At 38.2% G+C, this 19,092-nt stretch overlaps 1 protein-coding gene across 1 annotated transcript; it reads left to right on the top strand.

The window, feature by feature from the left end:
- Positions 1 to 981: 981 nt before the first annotated feature.
- On the top strand, positions 982 to 1,911 carry LOC134933960 (olfactory receptor 5AP2-like). The gene has a single exon (XM_063929493.1). The coding sequence runs from the start codon at positions 982 to 984 to the stop codon at positions 1,909 to 1,911; it is 930 nt and encodes a 309-aa protein (XP_063785563.1).
- Positions 1,912 to 19,092: the final 17,181 nt, after the last annotated feature.

The following is a 19,092-nucleotide window of genomic DNA, read 5'->3' as shown; positions in this document are numbered from 1 at the left end:
TAGTGACTTGGGCCTAATGCACTTACAGTGGGCATGTGACTGAGGCCTCCCTTGCTGTAGGGCACAGTAGAGTGAACTTGTCCTACTGCCCAGGTTAATTTTATTTAGGGGTAAGGCTTAAGTCCTGCCTGCTGAAGGGCACATCAGTGCGACTATACCCCTACTGTAGTGGTCTACTGAGAGTTATTAACAGCTTACCCCAGAAGGAAAACTCTACGATTCTCAGCTGGACTATTCTGTTACTGCTTGCCAACATTCAAAAAGCTCAACCAGCCACCAGATCTTCAAAGACTGCACTGGAGCTCTAGAACTGATGTCCTCACTATCCAAAGGACTCCACTGTTCCGCTCAGTGGCATCTGACTTCAGACACCACAAGCGGGCAGAGCTATAAGGCAGCAAGCCATGATTGACTTGCCATGCCCACTTCTGATTGGCTGCCAATCTGTCATTGGGTTAAAGTCGACACCAAAATCAAAATGCCACCACCATTTCCTATTGGCTGCCAGTCCACAAGGCAAGTTTAAAACATCGATTTACCATTGCATGGAGCCGACAGGCTGTTCCGACACTGGGCGCTTGTTGCCACTATAATTTCAATTATAGTATCTGACACTTGATTCCAACACTGCCTGCTACCATAATGCTTCTGGACAACATCTCTGCATCCGTGTGGATTTTGACTAGACATCCCTGAAGCCACTTAAAGAAGGTAGCAATATTGATTAGATTTTAATTTAGAAGTTTTCAGTCTAACATGACTACAGTCCATATATATCTACATCAGAAAAAGATGATTGTCTTAATTCAAATTTGCATATCACATTTTGTTTTTGTTTTTTTAATTTTTTTAATTTTTAAAGATTACTGAAATGATCTGGTGTTGGGTATTGCTTTAGCTAAGTTAATTTTACAAGTTAAAAAAATTGAAAATTTGTGAAATCTGAAATCAATTTTCATTTCATCACTACACAGATAATTAATGAACATCACAAACAAGACCCAAGTGTTTGTGTTTGTGTTTTCTGGACTCACTGACAATGGAGTACTTGCCTCGTTCCTCTTCATACTCTTCTTACATGTCTACATGGTGACTGTAGTGGGAAACATTGGTATGATGACTATTGTCTATATTACATCTAACCTGCACACTCCGATGTACTTCTTCCTGAGCTACCTCTCCCTGGTGGACCTTTTATACTCCTCAGTTGTAACTCCTAAAATGCTCTCTGACCTTATCTCCACAAAGAAGGCAATCTCATTTGTTGGGTGTGCCCTTCAGTTCTTTTTATTTGCTGGACTAGCAGGTACTGAGGTGATAATTCTCGCAAACATGGCATATGACCGGTATGTTGCCATCTGTCACCCTCTCCATTATATCTGTATAATGACCAAGAAAAAATGTTCATGTCTGGTTGTCCTATCTTTCACCATTGGCTTCTTGCAGTCATTTATGCTAACAAGCTGTATATTCAGTTTACAATACTGTGACTCCCACATTATAGACCATTTCTACTGTGACATCCTTCCATTGATCAAGCTGTCCTGCTCTGACACTAAGGTATGTGCAATGATAACTATTTTAGATATAGTGTCCATTGCCCAAGGTTCATTTATAGTCATCCTGATCTCATACACGTTAATCATTTCTTCCATTCTACGGATGAAGTCTGCTGAGGGCAGACAGAAAGCATTCAGTACATGTTCTTCACATGTCATGTGTTCCTCCATCTTCTATGTGTCAGTCTTCTTCACTTACCTGCGCTCTCACTCCAATGTCATTGAAAACCAAGACAAGATGGCTGCTGTCTTCTACACAGTAGTGACACCAATGCTGAATCCTCTTATATATAGCCTGAGGAACCAAGAGGTGAAACGAGGCATCATACGACTAGTGCACAAACAGATGTAGATACACTGTAATTCTGTCTTTTGTAAGGGAGTTCTGATTCTTTATATTATATTCAATCTTATGAAATTAGTTATATGGCCCATATAGCCCTAAATTTGTTATAATACGAGATGTGAACTCCATTTCCCTTCTATTTACTTCCCTTCTGAATCCACAGGTCACTAGCTAACTTTCTGTCAGCTGTCTCAACAGCTCCATCGTTTTTTTCTATATATCAGTAACTGATGCAAAACAGGTTCCCTTGTGTATAGATTTGACTTTAGGGACAAGAAAGAAGTCACATGGTGCTATGTTTAATGAGTATGGAGTGTGTTCTAGCACTGTAGTCTGTTTCTCGGCCAAAAACAGCTTCACAGACAAAGATGTTTTGGGCTGGTGCATTGTCCTGATGGATGATTAAACCAATTTTTCACAGACTGGATAACTCATTTTTTCACAACTTTCGCCTTTTTCTTCTAATTCTTTCCAAAAAAGTTCCTAGTACATTTTTGTAGTAGTGTTGCACCTTCTGGTTCACAGTCTACTAAAATAACACCCTTGATATCAAAGAATACAATTAACATGGCTTAGAATTCGGATTTGCTGTTATGTGCTTTCTTCACTCTTCGTGTTGATGGTGTTTTCCAGTGCATGGACAGGTGTTTTTTCTGAAGAAAAAGATAAAAATATTGCAGCGCACATAGGTTGGGCAAAACATTTTTATTATTATATATTATTAATTGCCAAAATTATTATTATATTCTAAAAAATTTTTACATTCAAAAATTCAAAACCACTGGCCGGTGTAATTAAACTTCTTTTATATATATTAAAAAAGAAACAAAACACATATCACAGCCTATAAAAATCTCACCTGTAGATAAATACACTGAAATTTAATTAATATAACCACAATGAATCACTTTCACCTGAAATAATTGTCTAAATAGACACAGAAATATATAGAGGCTCAGTCAGAAATTGATATCGCTAAATTGCTACAAAATGTATCAATGTGGCACTCTGAATACTTTCTTTTGTAGCTATTAATCACAGTTCTCCTGAATAGCTTCACACTCTGCTTAGACACATTAAATTAATCAGTCCATTAAATCACTGGAAGTCCATTCAGTGTTTAAAGATATTATGTCATTATATCAACGTGACATAGAACACTTTGATTCTGCGGCTGATTAGTGTCCCTAATATCCGTGATTGGATGTTTCTAGAACACAGAATATTATAATGATCCGTTTAACATTCAGAGGACCATAAGAATAAGTCTGACAGGATAGACTTGTTTAAATCGTCTGGCCAGACAACATGATTATTCTCACCGCAGTCTCCCGTTTATCATGTCCACAGGACTCCTCCCGGCTGCTGGTGCTGGTAACCTTAGAATGCAGTCATCTCTGGAGAATATAGTCCATATAAGATTGTGGAACGGCTTGGGGCTACAGTTAGCGGTGAGCGTATCCACTGGCGGTGGTATGGATGAAAGTACCGTGAGTCTTTTTACGCGTTTCTCCACCTCCCTCCGGGTTCAGCGGCTTCATCAGAAATGAACTCACTGCTCCTTTTTGCTCTATTTAAACCTTGCTGCTAAATACCGCGATGACGTCATCCCGTCATTCTAATTTCCTTTTAGCGTGTCAAGTCTCTCTCCGGCTGTGAGCCGCATAGCGGTTCCGAGTACATGGCAACAGTTTCCATTATCTGTCACACCTGTGATCATTATACTCGTGTCTGCAGATCATTGTCCTATAAAAGACTTATACATGATGTTTCCTTATTGATAAAATAATGTATAAAAACAGTCTGTGCCATCAAAGAACCTTCTAATGCGAGCGCATAGGAGCCTCAATTATACATATAGCGAATAATAAACTTTTAACTTAAAATCATTACTAAAAAATATATATAAATATAAAAAATAAAAAATAAAAAGCAATCAATATCTTAACCTCATTTACTCTTATCCGGAAGACATGTCATCTTATCTTAAGGAACATATAGATAAATGCCCTTTAATGTGTATTAAACCACTAATTGAGCCTATAAGCCCAACTAGTAAAAATAATCCGAAAATTTCAGATGGCATTCATATAAGGAGCAGCTATATACATCTATATTATAACATAGCAGCTAATGTATATATATGTACATCACACATACATACGGACAATTCTATTTCAGGGGGAGGTGTACTATCCAGAAGGATCTCAAATATAGCAAACTACAGCTTTCATATGCCTATATATATAGCTAGCACATATACACCATGGGAGGGCATAGTGAATTAGATGTTGTTTAATCTGCAATATCGGAAAATAACAGAATAAAAAATATATATATAAAGAAAAAATATATATGAAAAAAAAAAAAAAATATATATATATATATATATATATATAAAACTAAACAGAGGAAAAAGAGCTCCGCTTCATATAACCTAAGAAGAAAAAGACTTAAGGAACATAACTATATTGCTGGCACATTGTCATATATTATTTAACTCAATGGTATCATTGAGTCCATTAGGCACCATTGAATCCAACTTAAATATCCAGAACGCTTCTCGTCTGCATAAGCATCCAAACCTATCGCCCCCTCTATGTGTAGTCTTAATATGTTCAATTGCCAGAACTGACACGTTCTTCATATCACGATTCTGGCAAGATGCAATGTGTTTAGACAGAGGGTGTGTCATGATACCGTTCTGTATATTTCTCTTATGTTCCATATATCTAACATGAAGGGTACGAGTTGTTCGTCCTATATATTGTTTGCCGCACTTACAGCTCAATATATAGATCACATATGAAGACTGGCAATTCAGAAATTCATTAATTTCAAATCTCTCTCCGGAGGTAAAGGAAAAGAATTCATTCACCTTCCGTGGAGAGTTATTGCACATAAAACACCTACTGTTCCCACATCTATGATAGCCTGCAGGTTTTTTTGGGAGCCAGGTTAGATCATTATCACTAGTTGGTTCTTTTGCCATTTTGAAATGACTATGGACTAATTTGGATTTTATGTTTTCAGATCTCCTGAAAGTAACTTTCCCCTGTGGTATAATTTCATCCCTCAACAAATCATCCTGTAATAGGATCGAGGTATTCTTCTTAATAATATTCTTAATTTCTTTTGCACAGCCATTAAACTGGGTGACGAAATTGGTATTCTTTACATCATAACTCTGTTTTTTCGTCAATTTCGAATCTCCTGATTGTAATAACAGTTGCCTATCCATTAGATTAACTTCCTCATACGCCTTTCTGGTAATCTTTTCTGGATAACCCTGCCTAGAAAAAACCTTTAATAATTGATGGGCATGTTGTTGGTATGTATTCTCTGAAGTGCAATTCCGTTTCATACGTACTAGTTGACCTTTAGGGATATTGTTATTCCAGGAGTCTAAATGTGAACTGTCATACTTAAGATATTATTTTTTTTTTTTTATCCACTGGTTTTCTGTATGTTTCTGTAACCAGTTGGTTATCTATTACTGAGAGTGCGATATCCAAATAGTTGATCTGTGTCAAACTATAAGTGGCAGTGAATTTCAAACCAAAAACATTTTCATTAGAAGGTTCTTTGATGGCACAGACTGTTTTTATACATTATTTTATCAATAAGGAAACATCACGTATAAGTCTTTTATAGGACAATGATCTGCAGACACGAGTATAATGATCACAGGTGTGACAGATAATGAAAACTGTGAAAAAATGTGAACACACACTCATGCACTGATAGCAGCCTATAATCTAGTGGTAAGAGTTTCACCGACACTCAAATACGTATAAACAGAAATGGTTACCACCATAGATCTCAGGCGCTTATCTATAGATGAGCCTTTGGAATAGCCCACATCAGTATTCTAGTGACGTGATGTGAATTCTAAAATCAAACAGAATACATAACATAGTGTAAAACTGTCATATAAACAGAGGGAAGTGAGTTTTGCTCCCCAGTGCAGACCCGTACCAAATTTGATGGTCTGCTAAATAGGCAGACAATATCGCTTAGTGTGTCAGGAGAAACTCCAAATGGCATGGGTTCTGGTCTTCCCTCAATCCTTGTGGAACGTTTTCTCCGGATAGCCCATACGCAATAATATGCAAATAAAGAGGAACTTAATAGTGCATTATTGTTGGACACCCTGGGTGAACTTGACAATACACAAAATAAAAATGGACTCTCACCGGATGTATTGGTCTATGTATTGGTTGAAAAAGACAACACTCTGTTGTTGAAACGCGTTGGTCGAGGTATCTCTTGGACACGCAGAGGACTCACTTGGCAGTTGATGAAGACTTCCGGGGTCGCCTGGGCTCATTGTTAATGCGCTTTTTGTCTACTAACATCTGTAGACCATCACATCTGGTGAGAGTCCACCTATTCATTTTATTTTGTTTGTGTGTGGTTATACTTAATAAAATATCAAACGGTAATGCACCATCAAGTCCCTCTCTTTTACATATCATCGCATACTGGCAACCAGGAGAGGAGGGTCTATGAGAACTAAAGCCACTCACTTCATGCTTATGTGTCTACGGTTACCTGTAGACCAATACATCCGGTGAGAGTCCATTTTTATTTTGTGTATTGTCAAGTTCACCCAGGGTGTCCAACAATAATGCACTATTAAGTTCCTCTTTATTTGCATATTATTGCGTATGGGCTAGCCGGAGAAAACGTTCCACAAGGATTGAGGGAAGACCAGAACCGATGCCATTTGGAGTTTCTCCTGACACACTAAGCGATATCGTCTGCCTATTTAGCAGACCATCAAATTTGGTACGGGTCTGCACTGGGGAGCAAAACTCACTTCCCTCTGTTTATATGACAGTTTTACACTATGTTATGTATTCTGTTTGATTTTAGAATTCATATCACGTCACTAGAATACTGATGTGGGCTATTCCAAAGGCTCATCTATAGATAAGTGCCTGAGATATATGGTGGTAACCATTTCTGTTTATAGATAATGGAAACTGTTGCCATGTACTCGGAACCGCTATGTGGCTCACAGCCGGAGAGAGACTTGACACGCTAAAAGGAAATTAGAATGACGGGATGACGTCATTGCGGTATTTAGCCGCGAGGTTTAAATAGAGCAAAAAGGAGCAGTGAGTTAATTTCTGATGAAGCCGCTGAACCCGGAGGGAGGCAGAGAAACGCGTAAAAAGACTCACAGTACTTTCATCCATACCACCGCCAGTGGATACTGTCACCGCTAACTGTAGCCCCAAGCCGTTCCACAATCTTATATGGACTATATTCTCCAGAGATGACTGCATTCTAAGGTTACCAGCACCAGCAGCCGGGAGGAGTCCTGTGGACATAATAAACGGGAGACTGCGGTGCGAATAATCACGTTGTCTGGCCAGACGATTTAAACAAGTCTATCCTGTCAGACTTATTCTTATGGTCCTCTGAATGTTAAACGGATCATTATAATATTCTGTGTTCTAGAAACATCCAATCACGGATATTAGGGACACTAATCAGCCGCAGAATCAAAGTGTTCTATGTCACGTTGATATAATGACATAATATCTTTAAACACTGAATGGACTTCCAGTGATTTAATGGACTGATTAATTTAATGTGTCTAAGCAGAGTGTGAAGCTATTCAGGAGAACTGTGATTAATAGCTACAAAAGAAAGTATTCAGAGTGCCACATTGATACATTTTGTAGCAATTTAGCGATATCAATTTCTGACTGAGCCTCTATATATTTCTGTGTCTATTTAGACAATTATTTCAGGTGAAAGTGATTCATTGTGGTTATATTTATTACATTTCAGTGTATTTATCTACAGGTGAGATTTTTATAGGCTGTGATATGTGTTTTGTTTCTTTTTTAATATATATAAAAGAAGTTTAATTACACCGGCCGGTGGTTTTGAATTTTTGAATGTAAAAATTTTTTAGAATATAATAATAATTTGGCAATTAATAATAAATAATAATAAAAATCTTTTGCCCAACCTATGTGCGCTGCAATATTTTTATCTTTTTCTTACGATCTTTAAGGTTGAGTAGCCTTAATTTGCTGGCAGCACGTGGGTTTGGAGTGACTGAGCGCTTGGTTATATTTTTTATTTCTATGTTTTTTCTAAAGATCATACAGGAAGATCAGTATTTCATCACAAGTAATAACTACAGTATCTAAAAAAATGTGAATCAACTTGAATTTGTTTAAAAATGTCTGGACAAATTTGCTTTCAATTCTCATTCTGCTCAGCAGTGCGAAGCCTTGGATCTATCTTAGAACAAACATTTGTTATGTTAAGAACAAGCTTATTACTTTATTTGTTGATGATAACCATTTCTGCTATCATTTGGATGCTGAATTGCTCGTCAATTTTCATTTGATTTTGACGTGTGTGACATCATCTTCAACATCCTCATGATCATTACTAAGGGCTTTATTCAGGATTGTTAGCAAACTAAAAAAAGTAAGCAATTGGGCAAAAACTATGTTGCACTGCAAGTGGGTCAGATGTAACATGTGCAGAGATAGTTAGGTTTGGGTGTGGTGTGTTCAAACTTAATAATAAATTGTAGTGTAGAAATTATGCAGCCAGTATTTACCCTGCAATGAAATAATTAACCCACACAAATCTATATCTCTCTGCACATGTTACATCTGCCCTACCTGCAGTGCACATGGTTTTGTCCAATTGCTTACTTTTTTGGTTTGCTAACAAACCAGAAAAAAAAACAAAATCTTTGGTGCCACTCATACACATGTACATGTATCATACAATCTGCCTCGTAAGCCTTATTTAGCATATGGAAAGATTCCATGGGGGTTTTGTTAATTTAACCTAAAGTTTCAAGTTAACATGTTGTTCTACTTTTGAACTTAAAGTTTCAAGTTAACACATTGTTCTACTTTTGAACTTAAAGTTTCAATTTAACACGTTGTGCTACTTTTGAACTTAAAGTTTCAAGTTAACACGTTGTTCTACTTTTGAACTTAAAGTTTCAAGTTAACACGTTGTTCTACTTTTGAACTTAAAGTTTCAAGTTAACACGTTGTGCTACTTTTGAACTTAAAGTTTCAAGTTAACACGTTGTTCTAGTTTTGAACTTAAAGTTTCAAGTTAACACGTTGTGCTACTTTTGAACTTAAAGTTTCAAGTTAACACGTTGTTCTACATTTGAACTTAAAGTTTCAAGTTAACACGTTGTGCTACTTTTGAACTTAAAGTTTCAAGTTAACACGTTGTTCTACTTTTGAACTTAAAGTTTCAAGTTAACACGTTGTTCTACTTTTGAACTTAAAGTTTCAAGTTAACACGTTGTTCTACTTTTGAACTTAAAGTTTCAAGTTAACACGTTGTGCTACTTTTGAACTTAAAGTTTCAAGTTAACACGTTGTTCTACTTTTGAACTTAAAGTTTCAAGTTACCACATTGTGCTACTTTTGAACTTAAAGTTTCAAGTTAACACGTTGTTCTAGTTTTGAACTTAAAGTTTCAAGTTAACACGTTGTGCTACTTTTGAACTTAAAGTTTCAAGTTAACACGTTGTGCTACTTTTGAACTAAGCATTTTTATGACGGTATAAACACAACTTATCCTTATGCTAGGAGACAGTAAACTATCTGTGAGAGAGGGATGAAACCTGCTAAACTGTTTTGGATAGTCTAGTGTCAATGTTTCCCCACTCCCTTTTATCTCTCGCAGTATGGTTTATTATTTACAACTACAGTTTCGTTATTTAATAGCCACACCTCATCCAACAATATAATACTAAAATTATTTATTTCCTTTTAAATCCACTTGAGGAGGTTCTACTTTCAGAGAAGATAATATCTACAAACAGATTTAGCCACATCACAGTAGAAATTGTAAAAGCAATTTTGTTCAATTTGTGTTATTTCTGTCTGGAGATACGTGACGGAAATCATGTAGGAAAATATTGGCAAAGTGTAGCCAGATATTAAATAAAATGCTCACAATAAAACTTCATGCACACAATTAGTGTCTCTGCAGCTGATTATGGGGGTAATTCAGACCTAATTGTAGCAGCAAATTTTTTAGCAGTTGGGCAAAACCATGGCCCTCATTCCGAGTTGCTCGCTCGCTAGCTACTTTTTGCAACAATGCAAATGCTAGGCCGCCGCCCTCTGGGAGTGTATCTTAGCTTATCAGAATAGCGAACGAAAGATTAGCAGAATTGCTCGAAAATCTTTTCTTACAGTTTCTGAGTAGCTCCAGACCTACTCCTAGATTGTTATTACCTCAGTCCGTTTAGTTACTGCATTGACGTCACAAACACGCCTTGCGTTCGGCCAGCTACTCCACCGTTTCCCCAGCCACTCCTGCGTTTTAGCCAGACACACCTGCGTTTTTTAGCACACTCCCCGAAAACAGTCAGTTTCTGCCCAGAAACACCCACTTCCTGTCAATTACACACCAATCAGCAGAGCGACTGAAAAGCGTTGCACGACCCTGTGTAAAATTGCTTAGTTTTGTGCGAAATTACTTGGTGCGCGCGCCGTGCAGCCCATACGCATGCGTAGAATAGACGGTTTTTAGCCTGATCGCTATGCTGCGAAAAATGGCAGCGAGCGATCAACTCGGAATGAGGGCCCATGTGTACCGCAGGTGGGGCAGATGTAACATGTGCAGAGAGAGTTAGATTTGGGTGGGGTGTAGTGTTTCTGTACAGGGTAAAAACTGGCTGCTTTATTTTTACACTGCAATTTAGATTTCTGATTGAACACACCACACCCAAATCTATTCACTCTGCACATGTTACATCTGCCTCCCCTGCAGTGCACATGGTTTTGCCCAACTGTTAACAAATTTTCTGCTACGATCAACTCAGAATTACCCCCAATCTTTCCCTAATCCCCATCTTTTCCACACTATTAATATATTCCAACAAATTATCAAAATATGAATTCATATTGTTCTTGTCATTTAGTAAAATGTATTTTGCTCTGTATAATAAGAGGTAATATTAGGGGATTTTGTTGGATGTGTTATGATAATGTAACTATATAATTAATGCTGATTATTACATTTCTTTATATAAAAAACTGCTGCTTAGTTTAATAACTATGCACAATGCTTTTCTCTTTAATTTAAAAAATAAAAATAAAATCTGTGTATTATTATGTATGCAAGAAGTGTGTGTATTTGTGCCAGAATTGTGTATCTTTTACATAAAATACAATATTTTAGTTTGATTATTGAAAATGCAATAATGATATAAGGCTATGTGCAGGGGCGTTTTAAGAGAGGAATTCCCGTGCGTAGACTGCAGGTGGGTCTCCTCCTCTCTGCAGTGCCGTAGGATACAGAATTGTGCCTTAGTCTGCCGCACATGTGCAGGTCTCTGGAAACATGGCGCCCCCCATGATCAGGTGACAAATTTCATACTGCACATATTTGTCGGACATTTTTGTGTGATTTTTTTTTTGCTGTGGCTGCAGTATAGCGCCCATCACGATACAAGTACAAAAACAACATGAGTGCAGTTTCTGCAGTGTGGGACCCCCGGGGCCCATTTGCATTGCACATATTGCACTTATGATAGCAATGCCAATGGTTGTGTGTAACGACCATCCTCATATGGTACTGTACCTATCTGTCAGTATCAGTGATATTTTGGCCTTGGTAACCTCATAGGCATTGTATTGGGTGGGGGGGGTTTAGGAATCTGCACTGGTCCAGATTGTAATAGTTAGTGTTCAATTGGTATATATCATATGTAACCAAATGTGTTTAAACCAACATAAAGCTACCAACTGCGCCTAATGAGGCTTTTGAGGTAGAACAAGGTTGGTGGTGCTCCCAGACATCAGTTCCAAAACAAACTGTAGAAGGGTTGTTTAGCAAAGAGGCAAAAAAAGGGGGACTCTAGATAATGTCTCTCAGGGGCACACTTATTTCTATATATTAAAGAGATGGAGGGTTAGATCGGATATCATAATTGGTAGATGAGGTAAAACGTAACTTTTAATCACAGACGAAAAGATGATAAAATTACTGCTGTGCATCAGCAATAAATATTAAAACAAGTATTAAACAACAAAATGATGTTGACGATATAATAATATGTAACTCACTTATATTAAGAGGGTGACAGAAAGTTTATCTGAAAACCCACTGATTTGTAAGCGAGTATTGATGTTTGACGTTTGTCAGAAGCGAAAATATATAATTATTCCTATTATCTCTATGAAATTATGATGTTAAGTAGATTGATGTGTTCATAGAAGAGATAATGGAAAACCGGCTTGTGTAAGTATGGACTCCTAAAGAGTGGGTCAGCTGCAATAATGGATTGCAAGATTGAACTGAAATTAAATTTGCTGATCAACCTCATAGGCAGTAATATTCAAATACAAAGTGGCCCAACTCATGTATGTACATGCTGCTACTCTCCTCACCTCAGGAATATTTTTTTCAGATATTTCAATGTCTGAACACTGCTTTCTGCATTTGTCCACACTTCAGTGAGCATCTCCTACTCAGTGCCATAACTAGACATTTTAGCGCTGTGTGCAAGAAACAGCATTGCCGCCCCGCCATATGCAAAACAGGGCTAAAAATAAAGGGTCATGGTTTCATAGGAAAGGAGAGTGGCCACAGTGCTTCGTTTTAAACATTACGGCATGTAGAGTGCCCTTTTATATATTACAGCAGGTAAAGTCCCCTTTGACACATTACGGCAGGCAGAGTTCCCTTTTGCACGTTACGGCAGGTAGAGTGCCCTTTTACACATTATGGCAGGTAGAGTCCCCTTTTACACATTACTGTAGGCAGAGCTCCCTTTTTACGCATTATGGCAGGTAGAGTGCCCTTTTACATATTACGGCAGGTAGAGTCCCCTTTGACGCATTACGGCAGGTAGAGTGCCCTTTTACACATTACAGCAGGTAGATTCCCCTTTGACACATTACGGCAGGTAGAGTCACCTTTGACACATTACAGCAGGCAGAGCTCCCATTTACACATTACAGCAGGTACAGTGCCCTTTTACACATTACGGCAGGTAGAGTCCCCTTTGACACATTACAGCAGATAGAGTCCCCTTTTACACATTACGGCAGGTAGAGTGCCCTTTTAACACATTATGGCAGGCAGATCTCCATTTTGCACATTAGGACAGGTAGAGTCCCCTTTTACACAATACAGCAGGTAGAGTCCCCTTTTACACATTATGGCAGGTAGAGTCCCCTTTTACACATTATGGCAGGTAGAGTCCCCTTTTACATGGTACCGCAGATAGAGTCCCCTTTTATACAGTATGGCAGGTAGAGTCCCCTTTAACACATTAGGCAGGTAGAGCTCCTTTTTACATATTATGGCAGCAGAGTCACACTTTTTTACACATAAAGTAGGTAGAGTCCCCCCTTTTTACACAGTATAGCAGCAGAGTCCCCCTTTTTACACATTGGGCAGACAGAGCCCCTCTTTTACACATTAGGCAGGCAGAGTCCCCCTTTTTACACATTAGGCAGATATAGCCACCCTTTTACACATTAGGCAGGCAGAATCCCCTTTTTTAATCTCTTTATTTATAATGGTAGCAAACATTGAAAATACAGTTACAGACAGTACAGTAGCAGCAGAAAGTCCAACAAAAGAATCAATCATCTGTATAAAATAGTTATAAGAGTTTCGACTAAAAGCAAAAAAATAACACAGAATATCACAATTAAAAAACAACAACATCAGACTACCATGTTCTTGTATTTTTGTGTACTTGTAGACCAGTAAGTTATACACAGAATACCATAGTAAACTTGGTCATAAAAAGAACAGCTACTGTACAAGATAAAATGAGAAAAGAAAGGGGAGGGGAGAAAAGAAGAAAAAAAAGGGGGTATGGCAGAAGGGGGAAGCACCAGACAGAAGTATAGGTACCAAAAAAGTTTTATACCAGTCCAGGTAGAGTACGCTTAAAGTGACAGAACCATGAGGTCCAAACTTCATAAAATGTGGCTACGCTGTCATGGAGAAGGGTGTTAATGTACTCCATAGAAGCAGTAAACCAAACCTTATTTATTAAGGTTACAATAGAGGGTGCAATAAGTTGCTTCCAGTTCAGAGCTATAAGCAGTTTGGCAGCATTAAAAACATTTCCACAGAGTTTCTTGAAAGGTTTAGACATATCTGGTGTTGGTGAACAGAGCAAGGAGTCATGGGAATCCTTCGGGGTACGGAGGTGGTGAGACTCCATAACAATGAGATGACATTGTTCCAATATTCAGAGATAAGGGGTCATTCCCACCATATGTGAAAATAGGTACCCCTATGTTCTCATTCATGCCAACATAAATCTGAGGTCAACGGGTAAATAGAATGCAACTTTTTGGGTACGATATACCATCAGGTAAATAGAATGCAACTTTTTGGGTAGAATATACCCTCAGGTATAAATATTATATGAATTCCCAAGTTAATATTAATAGAGGCTCTATGCACTCTCTGATGGATGTCTGACTATTCCTCATCATCTAAACATTTCCCAGGTCTGTTTCCCAGGCCACTTCAAAGGGTTCTTTGTCTGTGGAGGATGAAGAAGCTAACATAGAGTATAAAATCGATATAGCTCCCCTTTGCCCCGGATCATATGTACATAGACGTTCAAAATGACAGAGATCTCTAAATGTCTGAGTTGCTGATGGAACGGATAAAGTTAACTACAGTATCTTCATATAGGCAAACTGGTAACTAGACCGAATTCCAAATTTCTTACATAATTGGTCAAAAGTTCGAGGAGCGAAGTCTCCCAAAATATGACGTACTGTTGTGATTCCTGCTGCAGCCCATGGGTGCATATATGTACCTACACAGCCCATAGAGAAATGAGACTGATGCCAGAGAGGTGTCAAAGGTGAAGGATATGATCCCAGGTCCAGCCGTTTATTAAAGCTATCCCAGACTCTCAATGTCGCATTGACACAAGGAGCTACACTGACTGAGGCAGGTCTCAGACAAGGGGGAAGCCAAGAAAGAAACCCCATGTGACGATCAACAATTAGAGCACTCTTTATGTTCACCCACTCCTTCTTACTCGAATCCGCATGCATGACATAATGTGACTCAACTGAGTGGCATGATAGTATCTTTCGAAATTAGGGAGGTCTAGACCTCTGTTTGATGTAGATTTAGCCAGTTTCTATGATTTTACCCATTCATACAAATTTGCCATATAGTGTTTGTACTGTGCGAATTAATGTGGTTGGTACTGAAATAGGAATTGTCTGGAATTGATAAAGCAGTCTGTGGAAGATGTTCATCTTGACAAAGTTAATGCGTTCTGCCCATGAGATACATGGGAGAACCCACCTAGTCAAGTCAGATTGAATAGAGTGTAAATGAGGAACATAATTAGCTTTGTACAGATGGTCATGTTCTTTCGGAATTTGGATGCCCAAGTGTTTAAGAGATTTTGGTCGCCAAAAATACATAAATTTACATCCAGAAATGTTAAATCAAAGTAAGGTGAAATGCAATAGCTTCTGATTTATGTTATTCCTGTGCCCAGAATACTTGACACATAAAGCCAATTAATCTTCCAAATTAGAAACAGATGTCATAAGAGGACAATGTCAATAGTATGCGGCGAACAACGATAATTTATGTTCTGTTTTTGCAACTGAAATGCCTTTAATGGCAGGGTTGCCTCGGATTTTAGCTTCCAGAGGTTCTATGCTTAATGCACAAAGTAGGGGAGAAAGCGAGCAGCCTTTTCTAGTCCCATTACTTTTCTAGTCCCATTACTTTAACCAAACGGCATCAAAGAAAGTCCGTTGACAGATACAGTAGCTGTAGGGTTATAATATAAAGCCTGTATTGCTGTGAGAAAGTCACCATGGAGACCATAAGATTGTAATGCCTGAAACACAAAAGGCCAAGACAGTCTGTCAAAGGCTTTCTCTGCATCCAATGAAAGCATGACAGTGGGCAGTATGAGTCGATTAATATGAGTAATGAGATTAACAATGCGGTGAGTGATATCTAGAGCTTGCATGGTTGGCACAAAACCAACCTGATCTGTGTTGTAAATATAAGTTTAGTCTGTTTGCTGAATCGTTGGAAATAGCTTAATTTCCGCATTAATTAGGGAGAACGGCCTATACTTTGTACAGCAAGTGGGGTGTCAAAAGCTCCCCAAAAAGAGTTGTAATATGAAGCTGGAAGCCCATCGGGGCTCGGAGCTTTAGAAGGTATTTGTGATTTTAAGGCCGTATCTAATTCCTCAATGGTAATAGGTGAATTAAGTTTGGAAAGAGAGGAATTACTTAATTTAGGCAGATTGCAAGAGTCTAAATAAGCTTGTATAGCTGAAGAGTGTGGTACCTGTACAGGGTCTCCATCCTTAAGGTTACACAGAAATTTATATAATGCAAAAAAAGAGTCAGTTATAGCAACAGGGTCATAGCTTAATTTTCCTGTTTCAGTTGGTTTGGGAAGCCAGTTTAGTTATCAGCTTAGATGTCACAATGTATCTGATTTATTGTTGTTTGAGCCACCTAAGTGATTTTTCAGTTTGTTCAGTTAATAGGGACTGGAGCTCACCTCTGATACCCTGTATTTGCTTATAAAGTAACAGAGAATATCTGGTGTTATGAGTATGTTCAAGTTGTTCTAGTTGGTTAATAAGGTCTGTCATCTTTTGAGTTTGCTGTTTCTTTCTATGAAAGAATATTTTATAATCGTGCTGCGAAATGTCCGCTTTGTGTGCTTCCAAAATTGTAGCAAAATGCACATCAGTGGATACATTAAGTGTAAACTAATCTTCAATCTGGGAATGGACATGGTCCCTAAATGCAGGAATGCGAAGAAGAGGCTCATTAAGTCACCAAAAAGGACAACCACTGGGTGTGTGGACGGGGTCAAATGAAGACTTCATGATGGAGTGATACAAGCAGACAGATATTACACCTACATCTACTAAAGCATTCAATACCCTGCTACATCCCACAAGCATATCAATGCAAGAATACTGGGGCAGTATGAATGGTGTAATAATTAGCATTACTGCCTGACAGCACTGAGGTCATGGGTTCCATTCCCACCATGGCCCTAACAGTGGGGTGTTTGTATTTTCCCCGTACTTGCGTGGGTTTCCTCCGGGTACTCCGGTTTCCTCCCACAATCCAAATATATACTGGTAGGTTAATTGGCTCCCAAGAAAATTAACCCTAGCATGAATGTGTGTGCGTGTACATGTGATAGGGAACATAGATTGTAAGCTCCACTGGGGCAGGGACTGATGTGAATGGCCAAATATTCTCCGTAAAGCGCTGCGGAATATGTGTGCGCTATATAAATAACTAGTAATAAATAAATAATAAGAATATGAACCATGCAGATGCAAGCAGAAAGTGTAGTCTCTAGAAGTCGGATGGGGAGCCCAACAAGTGTCAAAGAGACCAGCCTCAGCCATGTGCCCCCGAAGAGCGCCTGAGACATGACTTTGAGGGAAAGTATGCCTAGGATCAGATCAATCCAAATCTACTGACAAAATAGAGTTTAAATCTCCCCCCAATATGACCATGCCTCTGCTCAGTTTTTGGAGTTCTGTAAATAGTGATCGAAAAAAACTAAAATGGCCCATGTTGGGGGCGTACCGATTGACCAGGGTGATTATCTGGTGACCTATTTGACAATTGTTAAATATCTGAATGCATAAGGAGTATAATTTATTCACTTAAAAAAATATAGTCACATATGTCATAGGTATAACATACAGCTATACCTATCATATACTGTAACATATCTTATCATAGAACATACATTGACTCTTAATCCATTTTGCTTTATAAAGTGACCTTTATACAGACATTGGGTCACTTATCAGATACATGTACCTTTAAGCAGAGTTTGGAAAACAGCAAACTCATTGTGTGTAACACAATTGGAATTAGCAACAAATAAGGCTAATTAGCTTCTAGCTGGTTCCTTGTCCTAATATGAGCATAACACTGTACTCAAGATGCATGAAGTTAGGAGGAGTGTAATAAGAATGGGTGTAACTGCATATTATAACAACACTGTGTCGACTTGTTTTCTCTGTTGAATCATTTTGATCCAGACTGAGACAATGTGGTCTCTCAACCTGTATACAGACGTGGTCTTTTTAATAAATAATGAATTGTTTTTTCTAAATCTGACTTCAATTCAGTCATTTACTTAATAACAACAACCACAGTAACAAGATGGTTAAATAAGGTTTAGACACATACCATTCTAATGTATCTACCATCAGTTTCACTGTGAGTTGAGACCATCTGGAAGGGGACCGAGGAGCGAACCAGAATGGCCAATCTGTGTTTAGAATATTATGCAGTTAACTACCTACGAGACACCAATGAAGGGTGAGAGCTTTCTTTAAAATGAGTCTTCTGTAAAAATATGAGATCTCCATGATTAGCATTAATTGTTTTATATAATAGCGACCTCTTTTGAGGGGTGTTAAGACCCTTTACATTAAGCGTCAATACAGTAATGGGCATTGTAAATGGAGAAGAGATACTGTTATGTAGTAACAACTATAGACTTTGGGACACCGTTCTGCCTGGTGAGTGGGAAAAAGGGTGAAGAAAAAAGGAGGTGTATAGGGGAATGTGAACTAAATGCTTCTCAACCAGAAACCAAATGTTCACATTGATTGAGCCATGGGGAAAAAAAGGAAAATCCATCCCAGAGTAAGGGACCAATCTTAGTGGGCTCAAGTTCTGGGAGTACGTATAAGAAATTATTTACTCACTGACAGCAGTGAGGATAATAACTTTAGAACACTTTAAACTAGTCCCACTGAGATAAGAGGTGGGGGTTGGAAAGGTATTAAAACTTAAACCTCCAACTACCACGAAATCTAATATGAAACAGAGAAACAAGCTAAACTAGACACATCACCCACTTATTAAAAAAAACAGATGTAATACAGTAAAACAAATAACAATAAATGCTACTATAGTATGTAAAGAACAATACAACAAGGTATGGGGTAAGAGTTTCTGCCATGCACTCATTTCTCCAAGGTACAGTAGAGTAAGAATGGAGGCTTAAACCTTCAATGCGTAGTGAGGAAGGCATTTAAAGTTGTACAAAACACCAAGGAGATGAGGCAGGGGCAAGGAACCCAGGTCCCATAACCTAAAAGCAATGTCCACCAAGGTGAATGGCAATATTCAACACTTTAACTGT

Source organism: Pseudophryne corroboree, chromosome 6, assembly GCF_028390025.1.
Source record: "Pseudophryne corroboree isolate aPseCor3 chromosome 6, aPseCor3.hap2, whole genome shotgun sequence".
NCBI lineage: Eukaryota > Metazoa > Chordata > Amphibia > Anura > Myobatrachidae > Pseudophryne > Pseudophryne corroboree.
Note: the sequence above shows the minus strand (reverse complement) of the source record. Positions and strands in the feature narration are given on the sequence as shown.

What these genes read in the sequence shown, in the direction of transcription:
- LOC134933960 (XM_063929493.1), top strand. Translation starts at nt 982, where the DNA reads ATGAACATCACAAACAAGACCCAAGTGTTTGTGTTTGTGTTTTCTGGA.